Source organism: Colletes latitarsis, chromosome 2 (assembly GCF_051014445.1).
Source record: "Colletes latitarsis isolate SP2378_abdomen chromosome 2, iyColLati1, whole genome shotgun sequence".
In the NCBI taxonomy this organism is placed as follows: Eukaryota; Metazoa; Arthropoda; class Insecta; order Hymenoptera; family Colletidae; genus Colletes; species Colletes latitarsis.
Window position 1 is genome coordinate 12736680 of NC_135135.1, and position 22405 is coordinate 12759084.

General features: G+C 39.2%; 2 protein-coding genes and 1 pseudogene across 8 annotated transcripts; 2 read left to right on the top strand and 1 right to left on the bottom strand.

Moving 5' to 3' along the window:
- The first annotated feature begins 1445 nt into the window (after window positions 1-1445).
- On the top strand, window positions 1446-1625 carry LOC143352034 (U2 spliceosomal RNA; annotated as a pseudogene).
- A 306-nt stretch (window positions 1626-1931) lies between these two features.
- Window positions 1932-8299, top strand: LOC143351410 (sorting nexin-13). 4 transcript variants are annotated; one of them, XM_076782869.1, is made up of 11 exons: window positions 1932-2274; window positions 2387-2883; window positions 2997-3109; window positions 3195-3294; window positions 3364-3450; window positions 3543-3667; window positions 4027-4588; window positions 4668-6221; window positions 6284-6472; window positions 6558-6772; window positions 7045-8299. In XM_076782869.1, the coding sequence occupies exons 3-11, from the start codon at window positions 2997-2999 to the stop codon at window positions 7373-7375; spliced, it is 3276 nt and encodes a 1091-aa protein (XP_076638984.1). In that variant the 5' UTR covers window positions 1932-2274; window positions 2387-2883; the 3' UTR covers window positions 7376-8299. The 4 variants fall into 4 exon arrangements, with proteins under 4 accessions (XP_076638984.1, XP_076638983.1, XP_076638982.1 ...); XM_076782868.1 differs by having other exon boundaries at window positions 2387-2469; XM_076782870.1 differs by lacking the exon at window positions 1932-2274 and having other exon boundaries at window positions 2349-2469; window positions 2640-2883.
- A 3468-nt stretch (window positions 8300-11767) lies between these two features.
- LOC143351425 (uncharacterized) lies at window positions 11768-20901 on the bottom strand. 4 transcript variants are annotated; one of them, XR_013081741.1, is made up of 6 exons: window positions 20198-20901; window positions 18530-18700; window positions 17440-17643; window positions 15168-16994; window positions 11995-14602; window positions 11768-11898 (listed from the first exon to the last, which is right to left on the bottom strand). XR_013081741.1 is itself a non-coding variant. In XM_076782900.1 (4 exons), the coding sequence occupies exons 1-4, from the start codon at window positions 20277-20279 to the stop codon at window positions 16915-16917; spliced, it is 537 nt and encodes a 178-aa protein (XP_076639015.1). In that variant the 5' UTR covers window positions 20280-20901; the 3' UTR covers window positions 15163-16914. The 4 variants fall into 4 exon arrangements, 1 of the variants encoding a protein (XP_076639015.1); XR_013081740.1 differs by lacking the exon at window positions 11768-11898 and having other exon boundaries at window positions 12019-14602; window positions 15168-15754; window positions 15992-16994; XR_013081739.1 differs by lacking the exon at window positions 11768-11898 and having other exon boundaries at window positions 12019-14602; window positions 15562-16994.
- Window positions 20902-22405: the final 1504 nt, after the last annotated feature.

Genomic DNA, 22405 nt, shown 5'->3' on the forward strand with positions numbered 1-22405 from the left:
AAATATAGAAACAGAAATCATCTTTATTACTGAGTGTACAAATAAATGAAATGAGTGATAATAGTCGTAAATGTAAAGCTACAACTAATACATTGCTGTATAATTATTCAACTTGTATTTATCTGAAAAATCTGATAATACAGATATAATAATATCTGATAATTTAAGGATTTATCTAGTTTAGTTTAAAAATTGACATTACAGTACTTATTATGGTATATTAAATTTTTGTTGTATGTAACTTTGTGAACTTTATTCTGTACTTTATGTAAAACACTTTAAGAGTGACAATGCATGAATTTTTTTTATACGAAGCTGTTTTAATCACTGTAACACAGACTAACGTATAGTAATTGCTACTCTGTGACTGTAATTCAAAACATTAAATACGTAGATTGCTATGCGACTTCATTAACTTGTTAATTAATTACCATTAAGTAAGACAGAAAGAAAAAATAAGCGAAAATAATCTTTCTTTTTTTGTCCTACTTCCGATTTAGATTGAAATACTGGAAGTCAATGAAAAACTTCGACGTGATGTCCGCCCGGTTCCTTCCTAAAGAATCTCTATATGGATGGCTTGTGGGTAAATGTCACCCACGTATCTCCAGACTCCAGGAAGGAGGCTCAGGAGAATGAATAAATTAATGCGTCCAGCGTAATGGTAACAAAGGAACTGTTTATTGGAAAATAACTGGGACGCGTGGATACGTCTACACGCTATGAGAGCTGAACAAAGGCTAGTTCAGATTGAGCTTTAAGAAACTGCCTAGATTATGCGTTATTTCAGAACACATAATAGCCTCGCAATTATATTAATTGAAAGGGGTTTATGAGCTTGAGCCTTGTAATAATAAACGTGAGCGAATTAAATTAAACACAAAGGAAAAATTCTATGAACACAAAGACTTTTTCACTCTTGAACTACATATTGCACTAAGGCTGGTTTGAACAAGACTGATTTGAACTGAAGAAGATCGTTGCGTGCGCATGGCAATCATGTGCAAAGGCCCAAAATCGGTCTTGACGCATCGCGCAGTGGGCGCGGCTAGCGATTTTCTCGAACACGAGCGTGCCCGAGAGGTGCTGCTAATAAGATTCGTGGCGGCCAAGAAATGAATTAATTCTTGAACAATTTGCTACTATTATATTTTATCTTTTTATCTTCTTTTTCTTTTTACTTCTTTTTGTTACTTATACACAAGGGTGTAAAGATCAAATATAAAGAAATATAAAGATATTTTTATACTTTTCCTTATGCTTTCATACACTTCGACGTTTTATCTAGTCCATATTTTGTTGTTATTTATCGGCCTAATTTAACCTTGTATTGTTATGTTTTTACTTATTTATTTATTTATTTATCGATGTATATACTGCGGCCTGTTATCGGCTCGTAGACTAGTTAACATTTATTGGAAGGATTTGTATGTTTCCCCAGGGAAACATTTATTGAAATAAAGTGATTTTACTTGTTCTTATTAGCTTAATATCTGATACAGTCCCCATTGGGAATTTAGAATATTAATCTGATTTTTGGAAATAGACGGAGCAGTTGGAGCTTGCTTCATCTCTGTCGCGAGTCGGCCTGGCATTGCAGTACCGTCAGGATTGGCTCATAATATAATTTCAAAAATAATTTTCAAATATGGTCATTCTATGATTTATTTAATGTTATTCAACACGTTGACTGTCATAAGCCCCACTGTGTTGACCGTCACTTTAAATTTACGTATTGTAATATTGTTTACGATGGGACGAGCCCACAATACTTGATTATATCAGTACTCCTTACTAAGATTGTAAATACGTTACTATATCGTATATTTCTATCGAATATCGAATATTTCTATTTTTTACACTATAATTGTAAACAAATGTCGAGGACATCTATAGACAAGGAAAACTGGCGTAACAATCAACGTGTTAAGCGGGGAATTCTAATTTCCTAAATATCAATAAATATATGTGAGAAATTTCGACAAAAAAAGTTTGTATAGTTCTTGACCTAAAAATTAGGAGAAAAAACTTCAAAATACGCATTTTACAGGAGAATGCTCCCTTAATTGAAAAAACATTGATTTAACTAATACTTAAAGACGTCATTCTGGGGAATGTTGCAAAGAAACGGTCCATGAGCTCCATTAAACTGCCAAAAGGGATCCGATGAAAAAGAAACATTAAAAACTTCTTTCTACAAATTACACATTGCTTAAAAATTTGTAACTGTAAAAAATTTGAACAACCTGCTACGTGTCGAGCATAAAATTGGCGGTGAGTTAAAGCGCCTCTACCATTCGTATGCAGAATTAACAGACATGTCGCCAGACATATTCGGTAAATTAATGTTATCTTGCAAACATGTAAATAAACTGTTGTTGTTTAGCTGACTAGTTCGTGCGACGAATCGTACGAAATCTGCAATATGTGTGTAGCTGTATGTACGGCTGTTTATCCGAGAATCCAAAGGTGGGTGCATGCAATAGTACGTCGGACTTGATGCGGTATAGCAGACGGAACATACGTATTGCAATCGACTTTTATGTCTCTTTAATGTGCGCAAATTCGTCATTGAGCACGCACTCGTCGAGTGTGTAGCATTTCTTTCGAGATTTTCTTGGATTTCTCTTCTTTTCAAGACCTTTTACCTACTGTCGTTTTGCACGATACTTTGTATTTATGTGGACGGGGTCAATACGTCAACGTGACAGTTATTTACCCACGAACGAAAGATGTACAAACAAGAGAAACCTTTCAATGAAATTCAAAACATGATGTATAGTGAAACGAGTGTGCCCTCTGAAAGTCGAATCACGCGGTAGTGCTGACCATTATATTTTCACACTACACAATTGATAAGGACCATTGAATAGGAACTTTCCAGTAATGTATTTTTCCGTGATTATCTGTACAGGAGCTCTGTCGTGACTCTTGTACCTTGTTCCAGCATATTCTCCCTTACTGATTCAGTTTGAAAGATTTGTAATTTTCTGCAGATGAACGTTCCACTGTATGGACTTCTTGGAGTTGCAGCAGCTCTGTTCGTATATCTTGTTGGATGTGGAACAATTGTAAAGTTATTCATTTGCCTGATCGCCTTACTTTTAGGGTACAATGAAGATGATTTCAAATACTTTAATGTTAAGAATTGTCGTATATCTAGATAATAGGTACTTATGCATACTTCCTTGCAGAACAATCACTTGTGTATTTAGAACATATGGCCCAAATCTTGACAATGTCATTAATTCTGAAAGGGAAGACTTAAATAAGAAGACTGAAAAGCTTCGTCAGGTAAACAAGTACTTAAGAAAAATGTCTAGTTAATTCGCTCTGCCTAATTATATCTTTGTTACTTTACAGTACATCCTAGAACTATCGAAGCAGAAGTTGAACTTTACTTTAGATAGAAGAATCACTGGTAGCCGTATTATTGACGAGTCCCTGCAAGTACATACTCGATTTAAAAATTTCACTACTATTATGTACCTTCATATGTTATAATAAAAGTAACTTAGCAATTTGCAACTTCCTTTATATAGGAGATATTAGATTTCATTATCAGAGATTACGTGGAACCATGGTACAGCATTGTTACAGACGACGAAGAGTTCATATACTCTGTACGGGATACCGCTCAAAAAATAGCTATCAATATCGCAAATCGGTATGTAATGCTATTAACAACGAAATTTTACTTAACACAACGCCAACCAATCATGATATCCGTTATCGAATGGCCTTGTATTGGGAGTCAAGAAACGACATTTCATCTCCCGTCTGCTCGTACATGTTACTCAGTCGCACCCTGTTTAAACACTGCTTCTACTAACTGCATTCAATCTAAAATTAAAAGTAGTATTAAAAGAATCTAGATATGAGTTAATTTTTGAAGAATATATATATATTTAAGATTATAGAAATGGTAAAAGTTTAAGTAAATTTATGCGTATTGTTTATAAAAAGTGTGCGGTTGGCAAAATGTTAAGATATGGTTTGTTTTCTCCTAATTGTATATTTCTACAGAGTAAAAGGCGTAGACTGGATATCTTACTTAACAACTCGTCTTGTCGACGATGCAGCCTCTCATGTGAGATTGTATCGGCAAGCAAGAGAGAGAATAAAACAACTTCGATCGAAAAAGCTGCAAAAAGGTAGCGCAAGCTCAAGCACGTCGAGCGGGACTCCAAAGAAAACGCCGACTCACAGACGAAACAAAAGCGAAACCGATATATCATGGTACTCTCAGTCAAAGTTTTACATTCCTAATTTATCATCACTCACGGAACCAATCGAAACTGGCGAAGAGAAGGAGGATGAATCGCTGGAGAAAATATTTTTTGACCTAGAGGTGCAGATGGAAAATAATCTAATATGCAGAGATTTGGTGTGTTCCAACACTATGCAGGAACTTGAATTTTTGGGCGAGATATCGGAAATTCTGTTGTATTTAGTACTACCAAAGGAGGATTTCGATTGTTTAACTGTGAGATTTATATTAAGGGAGTTGTTAGTAAACATAGTAATTAGACCGCTGTTGGATTTATTTTCCGATCCTGATTATATTAATCAGGCGTGTATATGGCTGGTGAGCACAACATTCCAACGATATATCGTAATTGTACGAACGAAGACTGTAAAAATACATGTAAGTTGTTTTGTTCTAGTGCGTTAAGGAAGCTGGTTTACCGAGCGATGTGTTTTTAACAGTGATCAGAGTTACGGATAGTTTAGATGAATTAACAGCGACGAAGAATATAGTTTGTAAAGAAATAGCTCATTTACGCTCTAAGGATTTAGGCAGGGAGGACGATTTGTCCGTCAAGCAGCAGCTAAACAGTTTACTCTATGTAAAGAAAATCTTGGAGACCAGGATCATTGGAATGCAAGAGGGTTTGGAGTCAGAAACTGATGGAATTGGTGCTCAACCAGATTGGAATAGGTTGCTAATACCTGGCCAAAAGTTAGTGAATTTACCATTGGATGAGTTGCTAAAAAATAACATTGCATTGAGTTATTTTATCGACTACATGACTTCTATAAACGCAGAATCATACTTATATTTTTATCTGAACATATATGGTTGGAGAGTGTCGGCCGAACAGCAAATATCCGAAATAGAATTGCAGAAGCTACACGCGGCTCATGCTGGTTCTAGTATCATGGGCACCAAGCGTAAAAATACTGATTTAGAGAACTTAAAAGAAGCAGCTACGAAGATTTATCAACAGTACCTTAGCGACAAAGCTTCGTCAAAATTGCAGTTAGACGATGTTTTGGTAAAAACTTTATTAACTAGAATAAGAACCGAGTCTGTGAAAGAAACATGGTTCGACGATCTTCGAGTTTGTTGTTACGAGAAGTTACAGAACGAAGATCGATTTCTACCTGGTTTTAAAAGGTCGATTGCCTACGTGAAACTCCTCGCTGAATTGGACTTGCTCAAGGATCCAGCCTCGGAGGAAGATACAAAATCACTCGACAGCGTCAGCCTATCTAGTACGAACAACGAACTCGAGACTCTGGACGAGATGTCTGAATTGTATAAACCCGATGAAACGAAGGACAGCAAATTACAGTCGGACTCGTCGATCAGATCTACAAGCATAGTGGAATCTAACGAAGGTAAGACGGTTGACGAAACTGATTCTGAGGTAAACGTTAGAACTATGAAAAACACGAGAAAAGTGGTAAGCGCCGAAATCGATCATATTGGCGAAGGTAAGGATGTGTCGTTTTACGTAGAATCGAACGTGGAACAGTTTATCAAACTGGACGAGAACACGTATGATCAGAATGCGATTAAAAAGTTGCAACAAGGTCGATTCGAGATTAACGTTAAAATCATAGAAACCGGTATTGTTAATGACCGTGGGAAAACTTATGGCATCTATGCGGTGGCTGTAACGAAGAGCTACGATTCAGGATATCAAGAGAAATGGCACATTTATAGGAGATATTCAGATTTCTATGATCTATATCAGAAAATAAAAGAGAAGTATTACGATCTCGCGAAGATACCTTTTCCAGCGAAAAAAGCTTTTCACAATATGGAAAGGACAGTTTTAGAAAGAAGAATGTTGATGTTGAACGCTTGGTTGCATCAGCTGACAAAGCCGGCAGTAGTCGACGGTCATATGGGTTTGCAAAACTTACTGTTGAATTTCTTGGAGCAAGGGGATTACGATAAAGGAATTTCTGGTGGACAGATCTCGAGAACGGTAAGTACGATATCTAACGCCTATAAGAGGATTACATAAATATAATATTTGCCTTAATGCAGATAGATAGTTTGATGAATCCCTTGAAAACATCGATGAAGACTGTGACGCAAGCCGTCAAAACTATGCCAGATAACATGTTGAACACTGTAGATGGAGTCATGGATAACATAAGCAAATTTTTTGGCAATCCAAAGAAACCTAATGCCTTTTACGAGAACACTAAAGTTGGTGCTGGTCTTGACGTAGAGGTACATATTTGTTTTCTTCCCTTTATTTATTTCTTCTTCTTTTTCAAGAAAGTAATTTGTGCAATTAAATTTCTTCGCAATTTAGACTGACGATAATATTCCTTTACGTATAATGCTCTTACTGATGGATGAGATATTCGATTTGAAAGTGCGAAATCAGTGGCTCAGGCGACGGATTATTACGCTGTTGAGACAAATTATTCGTACCATGTTTGGGGATATAGTGAATCGGAGAATAGTAGAGTACGTGTCACTGCTGACTAGTCCAGCGAAAGTAGCTGGGTATCTAAAGATGTTCAAGTGAGTAAAGTTGTATGTATTAAGTTGTGAACTAAATTTCAGTAATTTATTGAATGAGTGATAAATCAATGATAAAATAAAAAGTAAAGACGAATAAGCTTAAAAAGAATCGCAACAAGACGCTCCAAAAGATGAAAAAAGAAACTAATTTTAAGTAGCTTCCAAAATAACAAAGTTACGTATTATAGTGCTGAAATTTAGTTTACAGCTTAATAGATTACGTCAAACAGGTATGCCATTACAGATTATTCAACGATTACATTGTCTTACAGAAATAGCTTTTGGCCCAATGGTGTTAAGGCCGAGAAGAAACCACCGCGTGACACGGAAATAAAAAACAGAACGAGAGTAGCGGCTAAGGTTGCTTTGCTGTCCTGCCTTTCGGATGAGTTAAAGCATATCATAGGTAGCGAGACAACGAGGCGTGGACTCTTGAGAGTGTTTGAATTATTCCAACGTCCTGTGTTGAACAGAAGACTGTTATACGTACTCTTGGAGGGAATAATAGAGACGTTATTTCCACAGAACAATTTAATAGACATTTTTCGCAAACTTTATTCCGTTTCACCGAGGGTGCAAAATAGACGTATGCAAAAGTCTTAATGTTAAAGGAAGAAAACATGACCGGCGTTCCATTTGGTATACTTGCAGTTTGAAATATACACAATTTTTCTCATAGATTAAAGAGATGCATAACAATCAGGTAGTCATGACACGCGTTAATTTGTGTCCACGAGAATTGTAAAATACAAGACACCTACTTAAAAGTATTATCGTATCCTATCGATGCTCAAAGTACTGAAACTTCGCTAAGGGCGACGATAAATGCACTCGGCCGTCAATATTTGCATTGAGCCCGTGAAACCAACAAAGTAAATTATTTCGAACATGCAACAAATAGAAACATTTATCAACTGGGAACAAAATGAAAGTTACAGGCTTTCAATCTCGACGACGACTTATATGTATATTCGGTGATAAGTAAGCACAGTAATTCAGTGGCCAAATAATACGATTATACGAGTAATTCAAATACATTAACCGAATTCGTCTTAGGATTGAATCCTTCTAGATATTATGTAGCATAATGTTATAAACTTTTCGTGATTACCTCGTAGGAACACGTATTAAGAACTACGCATTCCATTTGCATTTCAAGATGTACTTCACATTAAAGCGATTCTCTTTTTACACGTATACATATACTAGGAGACCAACGCGACACTTAACGCAAACGAGAATGTGATGATGGTTTGATTAATCTGTTAGCATAAATCATCGTGGACGCTATAGTTAATTCTTTGAAACGTTCAACCACGTTCGTGCCATCCGCGGAGCGTCTATTAATTTATTACTTGAAATATTACTCGAATCTGAAATCTCTTATGAACTATATAGGTTGTAAAATTTAAATTTAAATTTAATTTATCTCTGTCGATGATTAACCTTTCGACGGTGTAAAATTGTTGTAAATGTCGTATGATTGTACATAAAGTTATTTCTATCATGTTGAAGCGTCATATCTATCACGTTTACTTATTAAAGGAATTGTTTATAAACCGATGTTCTTTGCCCTTCCGATCCCTGTCTACTTCGACCCTTGTCGGCCATTGCAAATAAAAAATATAAGGTGTTACTAATTTATACGTCATGAGTACCATAGATGATTTCTACATCCTTGGTTGGGTGGAAACTGATGTAAAATTAATCTTAACCGAATTTTTCAAGATAAAAGATTATGTACTTTTATAAATATTTTAAAATCAGATCTCGTTTGAGTGTTATATGTTTTCTATACACAATACACACAGAAATTTCAAAATATTCTCTATACTGTAAGATCCGAGACCATTTTAATTATAAATATGTATCGTTCGAATATTTTCATGTGGCTATGTATGTGTCAATGATGTAGATGGGTTAAGGATCAAAGATTCCTAAACTTGATGGCTACACGAGAAACTCGATGCAGTAACTGCAACAGAACAGGAGGTGGACGTTTAAAAACGATAATTACCCTCGATCGGCCTGGCCTAACCGTGCCACCGATAAAAAGCAGCGAAAACAGAGGGGTGTACCACCATAGGAAAAGAGTGGATAAAAACAAAGAGTTTATTACCGAGCTTGGCCGGAGAGTACGGGGTGCTGCAAGATTAGGGGGAGACGGTACATTAGGAGAAAAGAGGGGGCTAGAGAGCCGGGTACAAGAGCATCGTCTCATCGTTGTTTCGCGTTATACGGGGACATTTTGCTCGAGCAAAAAACCGTCGCGGATGAAGAAGGGGTTCTTTGAGGGCTTCGAGCGTCACGTGATTGAGGGGGAGGGGGCAGCAGATTTAAGCATTAGAGATTTTTCAATTGCAGCTATAGTAGAATGTCGATTATTCGAACTAATCAGGAGGCAAATTTATTCCGATAATCATCAGTTCAAGAAAACCAAAGTTGCAATTACGTAATAAAATAATTTTAAAAGATACATGTTTACTGTGTGAAAAAACTCACGGTAAACGTAATGTGAGCAGTAAATTGATAATTCTTGAATTTAATTAAATTTTCTATATCTTCTAAAATCTAATATGATTAACAAGTGTAGCTCCAAATATAATAACAAAGTGCTAATTAACCATTGCTAATTAACCAAAGCCAGGTCGAAGACAGTTTCGGTCAAATGAGAGCTTATTCGCGTTTCACAAATGTGAGCTATTTAGGCAAAACATTATTATATTAATTATTTGTACGTGAAATAATTAAACGGATGGTAGACGTTTTCCGTGAAATTTGCGTCTAACGAATTGTCTACTTACATATACTTACCAGATGAAACATTCACTATACGTATTAGATATAGAAATACAAATATAATCAAACCTAAATTAAACGGGGACAAAACGAACAGCTTTTTAAAAAAACGAAAGTTCATTTGTGATCCACAACTATAGGCCATCTAGATGAAATATACGGAAAACTTGTTCGTTATTTAGATAAATATATAGTTAACAAGGCGAACAGAGTTTCGTGCAGATGAAAAGTTATCGATGAAAGATTATTCGTTATACTTCTTTGTTATCTAGATAAAACTATGGCGAGACGCGAGTTAAACGAAGACAGGGGCATTGTGTGTAAAAGAATTGGGCACCGGTGTTGTTGGCTTGTGCGCTCGCGCTCACTCGACATCGCGGTCGTGCGTACGCGTTTTCAGAAAGGGGTTCGTCCGCTTACTCGGCCCCCGGGCTTTTCTGAAAGAAGAGGGGATCTTGCCACGGGCGTACGCGCGCGGCGGTGGTGGCGGCGGCGAACAACTACCGAACGGCGTACTAAACGAAAGAAAATCGATATGCATGATTCACGCACGCGAGAGAGACGTGACGTGGGGAATCCGGAGAGAGGGTAGGGGTACAGGGCAGAGAGCCAGGGGTGGGTAGACACGGTGAAAGGAGAGGCGTACCGACGGGGCAGGAGGAACGCAAAAAGAGGGGAAGAGAGAGCGTAGAGCCACTCTTCTCCCTTCGGTTCTCCCTTTTGCTCGAACCAAGGGGACGGAGAGTTGCTCTATGTGCGATGAGCGGGCACACACGTAATTCTATACAAGCGCACAAGGAGGGGTATTCTTACAATGCTACCCCCTCGGTCACTCGATCAGTCGTGTCCGAAGTCCCATGCCGTTGGAAACCATGCGCTACGACCGTTGCCGTCGCGATCTTCATCGTTTTTACTCTGTGACATCGAGCTAATCAAACCTCGACGATTAGTCCGCGTTTATTCGATACACATTCGTACCCGTAATTGCTCGAGGGTCTAGTGCTAGCTTGTTTCCGGGATTTGAATGAGCTGTTTTACCCGCGCCGCGGAATTGAGCGACGCGTCGACTCGGTCTGGGACCTCCAAGTGCGCGAACGCCGCCGATGATCGCGCGTTCTTCTTGCTTTGATCGTGTTGAGGAAGATCCATCGAGTGCGTGCTAATGTTATCCATGGGTGGTGTGCCAGTTATTCTCTAGAAACATAAGGAGCCACAGTTTATCGTTGCGTCGTTGCGCGTCTATTTCTTGAGATTCTTTAAGATATCGTCGTTCTCCGTCGAGCAGGTAAAATTGCATCTTAAGACCTGTGCTCCGGACGGAGTCGTAGATGGTCCGGGATGTATCCAACTCCGAAACGCTTAGGTTTACAGTCGGCTATGATAAACGTTGGAATACTTGAAGATTCATGTGTTAAAAATATTTCGCATTAACAAGGAGTCACGAAATAGAAAAAGTTTAACAGAGAATGAAACTAGGTCGTTCAGTTTGTACCAACATCACGTTTTTCTCAGCGCTGAGGATGGCTCGGGGATTTCGATGCAAGGCTAGCAACGTGAGGCGTCGTGACGCACGGTTCTACGCGTCGATTAGCCGCGTCGTTGCATTTCTCTTCGATTAGGATTTCGCATTAATCTCCGTTTACCTCTGTACCAAGAACGTATGAGATTATCTGGCTGTTGCTGTAATCCAAACAATTTTTCCTTGTATATTTAGAACCAGGTTAGACTGAAAAGAGAATGGACGTAGATTTTTGCAGAACTTATATGAATCTATGCCTGTAAAATTCTACGATGTTCTTTTATTCTCGAAAATATCGCGAATATTTGTCTATTTAACTGTCCCTCGATTTTTCTCGATTAATTCGCACGAACGCCAGATCGACATGTAACGCAACCGAATAAAAGGAGAAAACGATGCCGGGTTGCGGTCAGCTGGGTCTGGCTCCGAAACAAGATACGCCTGGGACTTAAAATAAACAAACAGTAATGCCGCGAGTCCGCGAACCGATAGAATCTAGAACACGATCGAAGCTCGATCCGCTATCGATTCTGAACCGTTCGAAGGAGATGCGCGCTCCTCGAGAGCGGAACTGGTCGCGAATGTGATCGGACAAGATGGTGCGAAGGAAATCTTTTAAACTATTCGATCGAGGGTGAAATACGCGGACCGATATCTTTCTACCAGAGCTGCGTCGATCGAAGTGGCTGGCCAGGAAGAACATCTGCTCGGTGTAATCGTTGATCCAGCATCAAAGAATCTCGGTTGAAACGAAATTTCAATATTCCGTCGAGGAGCCAGGAATCCTTCTTCAAATACAACCATACTGCTGTAATAATCGTCAAGTTTCAATTAGACGGACGGGATAATTCTACATTGGAAGTTGAGAAACTTATTTACGATAAAGGCAACTCGAGGTACTTACGTGGTTTTCTTAATTTTTCGAAAGATCGTGTTTAGGTGAGCATAACTTCAAGAATGGATTCAATACGTTAATAGATGCCCGATATGGTTTTATTTCCAAATCACTGAAACGTATATTAATAGTATCTTAGAATTATTTCTAATTATTTATTAATACATACATATAAAACCCAATGACCGAATTAATTTTACAGCTATGCCAACGAGGCTTATACGTGCCTCCTGTTTGATTTGTTGTAAACGAACTTTCAAAAAGCTCGCTTACTCCTCGACTGACACTCATACTATTATTAAAGAGTGAATATTAAACAAAGTGGAATGGAAGATGAAAAATTCATTGAATTAATGTTCATTTTGATGTAGTACATTAACAACATAAAAGTGGCAGAAAATAACGGAGATTATATTTTAAATTCAACGATTCAATGTATGTGTTAATATGGCGATGTTTAATATATTCATAATTATGGCAAAAAGAAACGCAAACATAGAATTTTCTTTAAAAGATTTAGTGATAATGAAACTGAAAGTATATGCACTTTCCCAGAAGAATCCATCCGGAAGCCATGAATACTTACATAAACTCCGGCCGCGGAAGTCTTAAATCTCTTTCCTCTATTTTTTTTCTAAAATTTGCAAGAAAAACGGTGGAAATTAATAACGTAAATTTTTAGTAATTAACAGTTTGAATGCCAGAAATAATTTTGAAAATCGTACCACGCGACTGGGAAAAGCTAATCTCTAAAATGGTTAGATACAGAAAAATGTCATAAGGCAAAATTAAACAACATCGAATAATGCATAAATCTGAATGTAATTCTATTCATTTTTATGTATGGATGCATTTAAAAATTGCAACTGCATCCTCTTTTTAAAACGAAACTCTAGAATTTTGATCACACTATATGTAATAGTTCAAGAGTTGCAACACATTATAGTTTACTAAATTATTTTATTGTATCATTGTTTATTTTCGTTGAGGCAATTTCGAGCATTAGTACATACGTATTAGAATGTTTGGAAACATGAGTCTACGCTTAATATCAATCAGTGTAAGATTAGCTTACTTCCTCGTTGATAACCCTGTGCGTCATCATGGCATTCACGAGTAGTGACCGAGTAGATATGTTTATTTTGTTTATTAAATGTAGTTAGAATGATTGTGGTGCTGAAAAATTGTACAAAAAAAACGTGTTCTCATCGAAAACAATCACTGCCTTCATGCTTCTATAAATTAGAGTGTAACTCCTTTATAATCATCGTAATAATCGTGCGTTATAGTGTAAATGTTTGGTGCGGCATATTTGATAAGTAAACTGGACAGGCATCAATGTATAAAAATGAATAAAATTATATTCAGTTTGTGCATTGCATTTGATGTCGTTTAATTTTGCATTATGACATTCTTTTGGATCTCTAAGTTTTCGCCAGTTGCGTGGAACAACTTGTATAATGAACACTGTTGCAAGTAAAATCCAGACGCACTATCAATTACGCCTATCGGGGCAATACATCGACATTTTTTTACGCGAAGTGGATCGCGCTGTTAGCTACTCAAACGGTTAACGAGAATCGCAAAAAACATTTCGTACAACGACTGACATCAGCCTATATCTATCAGAGGGTTATAGCGATTTATTTTTTAAAAGAATAGATTTGCTTCGCAAAGGAAAGCATATCGACAGATACGAGTATTATATGTTTTTATGGGTACGCGAGAGCCATGGAAAACATGAAAGAAGCATAGTGGAAGTTTTGAACTATACGGAAATTTTGTTAGGAAACATGAAATTCTAATGAAATCAACACTTCACCTAAATTCTGAAAGGGGTCCAAAGTATTCATCTCGGTATATGTAGGCATACTACATATAAATTTTACACAAGAAACAAGAAAAAAATGAAATCATTCATGTATATACTATCATAAAAGTCATAACAAATTTCAGAAGACAAGATGTCTTGATAATGGGTATAATCATTATACAAAATGACAAAACAAGTCATTTCGACTCCGTTGGTAGATCTAGTGTTAACGGAAAATCGGGAAGCGAGACGACGTTAGGGGACGCATCCGTGAATCAACCTCAATACAAATAAGATACTCGCTGTCAGAGACACTCATAGAAACACCTGCATAGCCGGAAAATAGTGTTGATCGAGCATCTGCCCGCGGTCTAGCCGGGCTATTTCCAGCTGCGTTTCACCCTGCAGTGTGATTAATTCGAAATTATCCGAGGATCGTTCGTGCGTGGCTGACATGGCCCCGATGCCGGTAGATAGCGATCGTGTCACGTTCTAGAAAAGAAAAGCCTCGAACCATTGGGAAACCATCCCCTGGACATCTGTCGCGCGACGAAACGACGAGGCGAAACTAACGTCGCATCGAAAGAAACTCGAGCGCAGTGCGAGACACCGAGTCAAGTCCGCGAAACGTCGTCTGCTTTCGCGAGCGAAACGTATCAGTATCGTTTAAAGGGACTCAAACATGATACGCGGCGGGGATTAGCTTACTTCGCCTCTAAAGAGACACGCAGACGACTGGTTTATCCTAGTTCTTCTCGCCGCGAAGGTCGTCGCACTTCGGGGAGCACTTTTACTCCCGTTTACCTGAAAAGAAAAACACGCTGAAAAAGAGGAATCGAGTTTCAGAGATTTCGCGTCGCGAGCAGTACACGCTCGAGTCTCAGGGACGCGTTCCCAATAATTGCAAGCGGGAATTGGGTTGGTTGTTCCATAGAAAAATCTATCGACCCTAAGATTTGTAATCGACACGGGACAATTTTGTTCCTGCCGATATCGTTCGACGCGAAAGAGCGAGAAGACTGAACGCGCGTCAGCCTCTGATCGACGAAAGTAACGATGCACGCGCGGGAGATCCGAAAGAATCGTCTCCCAATAGAAAAGAGGTACTGACAGGAAGAGAGACGGGCAGGAAAGGCGGCGATGGGAGAAAGAGACGAAGCATAGGTGGTCGCAATTTGCACCTAGAATACAGAGAGCACCGATATCTAGTATCCCATCGTATTATTACGCTTGAGGGCGTTCGTAAGGGGGAACGGAGGTCCAGGGATGGCTGGCTGGCTGGTAGGACGGGGCGGCGGGTAGGTGTAGGCTTACTTTGGACTCTGGTGTGGGATTACCGTACTTATATTCAAGTCTAATATTAAGTTACCATTTTGCTTTACGGCAAGTGAACAGGCTGCCTGCATATAGGAAGCCATCCGAGCGCTCCTGGGACAGTCTGGCTCGCCCGTCTGGGCCCACCTACGACACATAAAGCCTCCGGCCACCTTCCGTGCCCGTCGCATTCTCGATCGTTGCATTGTTTACCCGAAAAACGTGCTGATTCTCTCGGTCCAGGACCATTCTTCGTTTCGATTCTTGAACCAATCAAGCGACGAAACTGTTCCCTCAAAGGTTTTGGTTCAGATCTCGTTCGGGCGATCGAACAATTGTTTAACTTACGTTTAACTTACTGGTATAATCGGGAGTAGAGATATAAATGGAGAATACCGTCAACAGTGTACAGTTTAAAAGCAAACCACGATCTTGGAACGCGTAGTTACCTCCAATCTTCTTTCACCTGCGATCACAGTGGCCGCGTGTGGTGATTAACGGATATCTCTTCGAACTCTGCCCTTTCTTGTTGCGAGTGGACTTGTAAGGCTGCCGTAGAAGGAGACGTAACGTCGAATATTACTCGACGTCAGAGAATACCGTGAGAACCGCATTTTCGTCGAGACGACAGTAATCAGAGACCTGGAGAACAGAAACGGAAAAGGAAGAGTAGAAGGCAATAAGAAGGCAGAGGTACTGACTTCTGTGCGTGCTTGGGTTTGTGTTGGACTTCCTAGCACCATTTGAAATCAGTACTACTCTTCTTAGCAATCTACAAACACCGGGATTTCGAGGAACATGTCTGGACATTGGTTCGTATCGTGTATAGGTCAAGCAGAGACACGTTTGCCAAAGCGACATTTGGTATTAAAATGTTACCAGTCGTTTTATGTATCCTCTTCTTTGTCTTTAGTACAATATTTACGTATAATTCGTCGCTTGACGCGAACACGTGTTTACAAGGTTTGTGCGACGATCGGTTTGTTATACGGTTTCGCGCTTATTTCCCTACTTCGTTTGTAAAGACTCTCGGATTTATATAATTACAACATACATACATACATATATATATGTGTACACATGTATACACATATATATATGCATAAAGTTAACATTTATGCAAATAATTATTATATACACATCCATCCGTTTACATCCACGAGCAATCCGCCGCAACGCCAACATTGTGCAATGTTTCATCGATCACCTTGATATTCTTACTGGTTTTGCGGTTCGTTATCATGCACGCGATCAAGGCTGTCGATCACAAAGAGAATAAGTTGTAGTGTAAACGGATCAACTATAACTATTTAGCGAGGCAATATGGAACATCGTAATAAATAACTTCACGCCCCTACGAGCGGGCTGCGATTATGACTGCGATGATGGCATAATAAAAGAATACGCATATCTATATACAATATCGTCGAACTCGTTCGCGCCCTAAATGTTCTCTTTTCTATTCGAACGAAGCAGTCTCCGTTGTCGAATTAACACTCGGCCGATTTCGGGCGGTCAAGGACACTTGTGTACGTTTTCCTTTCGCCAAAAAATCTGGAGAACAAAAGCGGACAAATTCGCGAAATTCCACAGACGAGCCACGCGTTTTCTACCAACTATCCGCTTTTTTACACGCGAATAACAATGTAGAGCGGTTCGTCAAATCGATCGGTCGAGTTTCTTCTACCAACAACAACGACATAACACTATTTGCCAGCGAGTACTCGAACAACATTGACCGCGCCTCGAAGACAACAGCAACGACAAAGACCCAGCGGAAACTCGTGATAACTGTCCCGCAGTTAAGTGGAATCCTTGCTTCGACTGGTCGCTTGCAGCCTCGTCCAGGTTTCACCGAGCGCCTTCGCGAAGTGGTCGTCCACTGCGATAAGAATATAAGGTCGTTACGTAAATAAGAGATTATTTCGTTTCAATTCATACAAAGGTTGCTTGTCGTACCGAGTATTAATATTGTGTCACTGGTCAACGTAAAACGTAGTTTAAAACAGAGATTCCATTTTTATATATATTAATGAGCATAACTGAACCAATATTAGGAAGTTTTTAGTATATCACTTTATTACTGTAAAGAATATATAATATGAAAAGTAAGTTTTATATGTATAGAAAATATATGGGGGTTGTTTAAAAAAAAAAAAAGAAAATGGATAATTCATATAATTCCCAACCAAAATCAATCAAAATTATATAATAGGATTCAAACACTTATAAAATATATATAATATAATAAAAACATTATAAAACTATTGTGGTTATCGGTTCAGTTATGCTCCTTACTGTGTCTTGCAACATAGTCTGTATCGTACCACTGAGACCAGCTTCCTTGTCAGTGGTGGTCGCATTAAAGACAGCTGCGTACTCCTCTAGTCCTAGCGATCGCTTAAAGTGTTCGTCTATTGCAGGATCGCTTACGCCGCCCACAGTCCTAAGCCCGGTCCTCTGGCCTCCTGCTGCCGCGGATGGCGTCAGCGTTGGAGTAGGAGCCACAGCAGTGTCCTCGATCGTCGTGCCTGGTAAACAGAAATTTGTCATTCTTAAAAAAAGAAAGGTAGATGCAATCGTTTTTAGAATCAGAACAGATGCAAGTTGTATTATACGTCGGGTGGCACAAAAATCCTATAAGCATTTATCAAAGTAAGCCTTAGTTTTTGAGAAATTCAAGAGCAGAGCTTGAATGAAACTGTAAACTTTTATAAATAAAAGTTATTTAGTAGACTTTTAACTTATACATTATTTTTTTTTCTGTTTCAAGTTGACTTTTAACACTTTAATTTTGTTATAACAGTTCTTAAAAGTTCTAAAAAAACATTTATTTCTGAACAGATATTTTAAAGTGAAATATATTATAAAAGCTTAAATTATTTTTTATTTACTTAGCGATACTTTGTTAATATAACTTCCTAACATTTAGGATGCTATGTGAATCCATAGCGTTCATTTCTACACTTAAAAATTGCAAGTATACGGATATTTCTTTCTGTAATTGAACGATTCGAGTAAAAAAAAATTTTTTTACACGTTTTCATGGTAAATACCCAATAGGAGTACGCCAATAGGAGTTTGGCGTTCGAATCGCTTTACGACTTCCGTTAGGAACACTTTATCCCGTGTCTATTATAATCCTACCGAGTTCCTGGACATTACAGGACAATTCGTGTTCCAGGAAGCTGGTTACGAAGGAATTCTGCGTAACAAGAGATTAACCGTGTTCCTATCGGGCACGGTTACGCGCGCATCTGCGCCTCGTGCATCATGGTGCATTGTCAGAGGACGCAGTCACCCCTCGTGGCGGACAATAGGGGCCTACGGACCCCCCCCCCCCCCCCGGACCAAGAACAACGCAACGCGCTTAACGAATTCGCGGTGAGACCTAGTTGCAGCCGTCTCTCCACTTACCAGCCTGTGGCGTAGTGGGTACGATCACGCTGGGCCTGCTGTGATGATGGTGATGATGAACCCTGGCTGCGGACATGTCGAGCGCCTCGCTCTGAATCGGGTCCCTCCTGCGTTCTTTACGCCACGCGCTGCTTGGCTTCCGGTGGAGATTTGTCGCCTTCGGTCTCTCCTCTGTTCGTAAAAAAACAATGGCGATTTCAGACACGTCCGTATAAAGAACGATCGATGTGCGTTGTGCATTGTACCGGAAACTTGCTGAGATTGCCAAGATCAGTGGCTTCACCCCGCACGCTCCCTCTGCACAATTTCTTTAACGCGTTTGCTGTTACGCGTTACGCATATGCAACGACTCAATTTTTAGCGAGCGGACCGTCGATTTTTATGGCGTAAGGGAGTATACGTACAAGACAAAAACTTATTTATTTTTGACACTATTCTGACGTATACTATTCTTATTTTTAATATTTAGTCGCTAATCCTGTGATGTGGAATTAATTAATCTTATACACCTATCTATTGGTATGGACTTTCACGCTTCTTGCACAAATCGAACGTGTTTATTGGATATTAAAACAATAGCAAAGAAATCTTTAAGTTATTAACATCTCAACCACATGGTTCGGTTAATTATACCAAAGTCAAATGTTATATTTTAAACATTTTTATTGGTTCGTATGAATATTCTACTATGATTCGTGTACAAGTGTACACCCATAATATCGTTCACGAGGAAGCAAATGAACTTAAAAATAAATCTGAAAATCAATGGTTGATCAGCTTCTTATAATGTACTGCAAAAAAATAAAAATAAATGTTTCGAATACTCGTTCGCTTTTATTAATACTATATATATAAAAAAAATGTCTGCAAGCTCGTTGAAATTTGCAATAAAGTTTTTTGTAAACGTGGTTACCTTCAATCTACTAACAAAGGAATATCGTATTTTATTAAAACTTACGACACACACAGCTCGGAAAAAAAGAACAGAAATGGCCCGACTTCTGTGCTGTTCGATCGTTTAAATTTTCTTTACTTTTGTTTTAAATTTCTAAACAAGAAAACGAATTTATAGAAAGATCTTGATTTGCGAAAGAGTGAATTTGAATTTTTAGTGCAAAACGTATAGATAGAAAAACGCATCCTTGGGGTCTCCGCTATCAATAGTTATTTATAAAATATCAGAGGTCAGCTATTTCCGTTCGTCGCGATATCTAAAATTGGAAATCGATCTAACGACAACCCTCGGAAGGATCGAGACGAGGCGAAAGAGTAGACAAGAAGGACGAGAAGGGGTGGTAGAGACGAGTCCGGTTCCCAGGTCGGGGCAGGAAGTGCCTAATAGCCGTGAGAGGATCGTCAGGAAGACGGTCAAACTGGTTTAAAGGCAAAGGACGAGGTACAAAGCAGGGAAAAGATGAATGGACCATGCTACGCGATCGTTCCGTTCAATTAACTTCCCGAATTCCCCTAACGTTTCACAAAATTCCTCGATTGTATAGCACGCCACGATGTCGCTAACGAAACGCACCGGTAGGCCCGGACTTGACTCACAGTCCACCGTATCAATCGTAAAAAAAAAGAAATCAATTTTAAAAGTAACAAACGACTGGCAACCAAAACCAGTCGAAAACAATTGTTCGCGGACGAAACACTGAGACATCCACGTACCACCCGGTCTATACACCGGTCGCAGGTTCTCCGTGTTGAGCCACGGTTGCCAGAAACAGCTTCTCCTGGACGAGACCTCCATGCTCGCGACCTTCGGTCGGAACGAGAGTGAAATCAGCGAATTCTGCCGAAAGCAGAACTCGGAGAACAGCGAGCACCGCAAAATTCCTCGAGTTTCGGACCGCGACTGGTTCCTTGGCGAAAGGTTACGCGTATCACTGGCTCGAATCGGTGCACGACGTCGATAACACGATCGTCCTGTTCGCGGCGAGATGGATCATCGGGACCGTGTCCATCCAGGGATCTTCTTTTCGCCGAAGAAAGCAGCCTCCATGATGTCCACGACCGACGATCAGGATCGAACGCGGTCTCGAGGATACGATCTGCGTTAAGTCTGGATTAGGTGTCGACGAGGTACGCGGGGTGATCCTGATGGTCGGGAATCGAAAACGGAGTCGAGGATCGCAGGAACGAGAACCATAATCGACGCTAACGATTACGCGATGCACGCGGAACCCGCGAAAACACGCCGGAGACAACCACTGTTCCTCTCTTTCTCTTTTGCCAGAGGAAGAGACACGTTCCTGAAAAGAACCCGTGGATTCGTGAATGCCCCTCTTACACGACTGTCTTAAGATTCATTCATTCATCCGCCTCGTCCCGTCGTCTGCCCCCTCCACGATGCGAGGAGAAGGTTGCCTTTTACACATGCAGAACCTGCACACACGGCCGTAGCGATGGGTGTTCGATTCTCGCCCAATGTTGCAGTTCTTCGAACAAATTGATCGGCCGCGAGGAATTTAGAAACGATACGTGAACATTTTTCAACGTCTCGTAGAACCCGAGTAAAATGACTGCCCCCGGTACCGGGGTTCCTAACGACGCGCAATGGGATCAGAATTGGATTTTAGTTGCTCGGACTTACGCATCAACGAAGGATGAAATAATTCATCAGCTTTATTATTTTGACATTTTCGACGACTTTCGCGAAGCATTCTATAAGATTTTCCAATAAGAGCAACAGAACTTATTCAATTATCATAGTTGCCATATTTGTGATTTGCTTGATCAATTCGAATAACGTTTCGTAAAATTCGAAGCTATTGTTCAGTTGTTGATCAATACGTTTCAATGCGTCAACGTGGTCCAAGAAGCGAAAGAAATATTGCTACCGTAAGGGAAAGTGTTGCTGAAAATTCAAATTCATCGATTCCGCGACGTACTTGTGAATTAAGCATTCCTCAGACTTCTGTGTGACGAATTCTTAGTAAAGTCTTAGGTCTTCGTCCTTATAAGATTCAGTTAGCTCAAGAAGCCTGCTGATCATTCGTATGCATCGTGAGTTTGCTGATTGGACTTGGATCCTAATTTTGAAAAATTTGGGAAAATGAAACTCACTTTTGGACGAATGGCTTTGTCGATAAGCAGAATTGTCGAATTTAGGGAGATATTAATCCTCGGTCAATAGTCGAGCGATACTTGTATCCACAAAAGGTTATGCGGTGTGGTTTACACTCTATCCATGATGATGTGTATATTCGCATCAAACGCCGTATTCACGATTCGAGTATCCGTATAATGGAAGCATATTGGCGAGAGACATAGAAATATCGAAAGGATTAAAGAAATAAGGATCTCATTGCAGAATTGCGCTGAAGAAACCATGTATCTACAACGTAAATAGACGAAAATGCTTAGAATTTACGAAAGCATTTGTAAATTGTGCCAAAAATTTTCGGAACAAGATGATTTTCTCAGATGAAACTAAAATCAATTTATTTGGACGAGATGGAAAGAAATAGATAATATTAATATCCTGAATATTATAGGAAGAATATGTTCCACGACCAATTGTCATAGCAAACAAATTAAATTAATTTTTGTTGTTTCATAACTTCAAATGGGACAACTTCAAACAGATATATTCCACACAATTGAATTATTGTTATACAACGAGCGTTAAAATCATCCGAGTAAACAATCAATTGTTTTATAAAGAACACGTTAAATTCTAAAGTACTTCATTAGCTGGATTTTGAAACTAAGCATGTAACTAAGAAAGATCTCCAAAATTTTGAAACTTCTCGTTGATCTTCAGAGAAAAAATGAAGAGTTCTAGTCCCTGTTATGATTCCAATTACGAAAATGGAAATTAAATTAAAATAGTGACTTTAGTTTTTCTAAAACGCTAACTAAAAGTGGAAATTT

Excerpts from the sequence above, each read along its gene's own strand:
- LOC143351410 (XM_076782868.1), top strand. The coding sequence starts at position 2,440 with ATGTACGGCTGTTTATCCGAGAATCCAAAG. Across the intron at positions 2,470-2,996 it reads GTTTATCCGAGAATCCAAAG|ATGAACGTTCCACTGTATGG; the intron begins GTGGGTGCATGC and ends AATTTTCTGCAG. Across the intron at positions 3,451-3,542 it reads TTATTGACGAGTCCCTGCAA|GAGATATTAGATTTCATTAT; the intron begins GTACATACTCGA and ends TCCTTTATATAG.
- LOC143351425 (XM_076782900.1), bottom strand. The coding sequence starts at position 20,279 with ATGGAGGTCTCGTCCAGGAGAAGCTGTTTCTGGCAACCGTGGCTCAAC. Across the intron at positions 17,644-18,529 it reads ACCCACTACGCCACAGGCTG|GCACGACGATCGAGGACACT; the intron begins GTAAGTGGAGAG and ends TCTGTTTACCAG. Across the intron at positions 16,995-17,439 it reads CAAGGAAGCTGGTCTCAGTG|TGGACGACCACTTCGCGAAG; the intron begins GTACGATACAGA and ends TTCTTATCGCAG.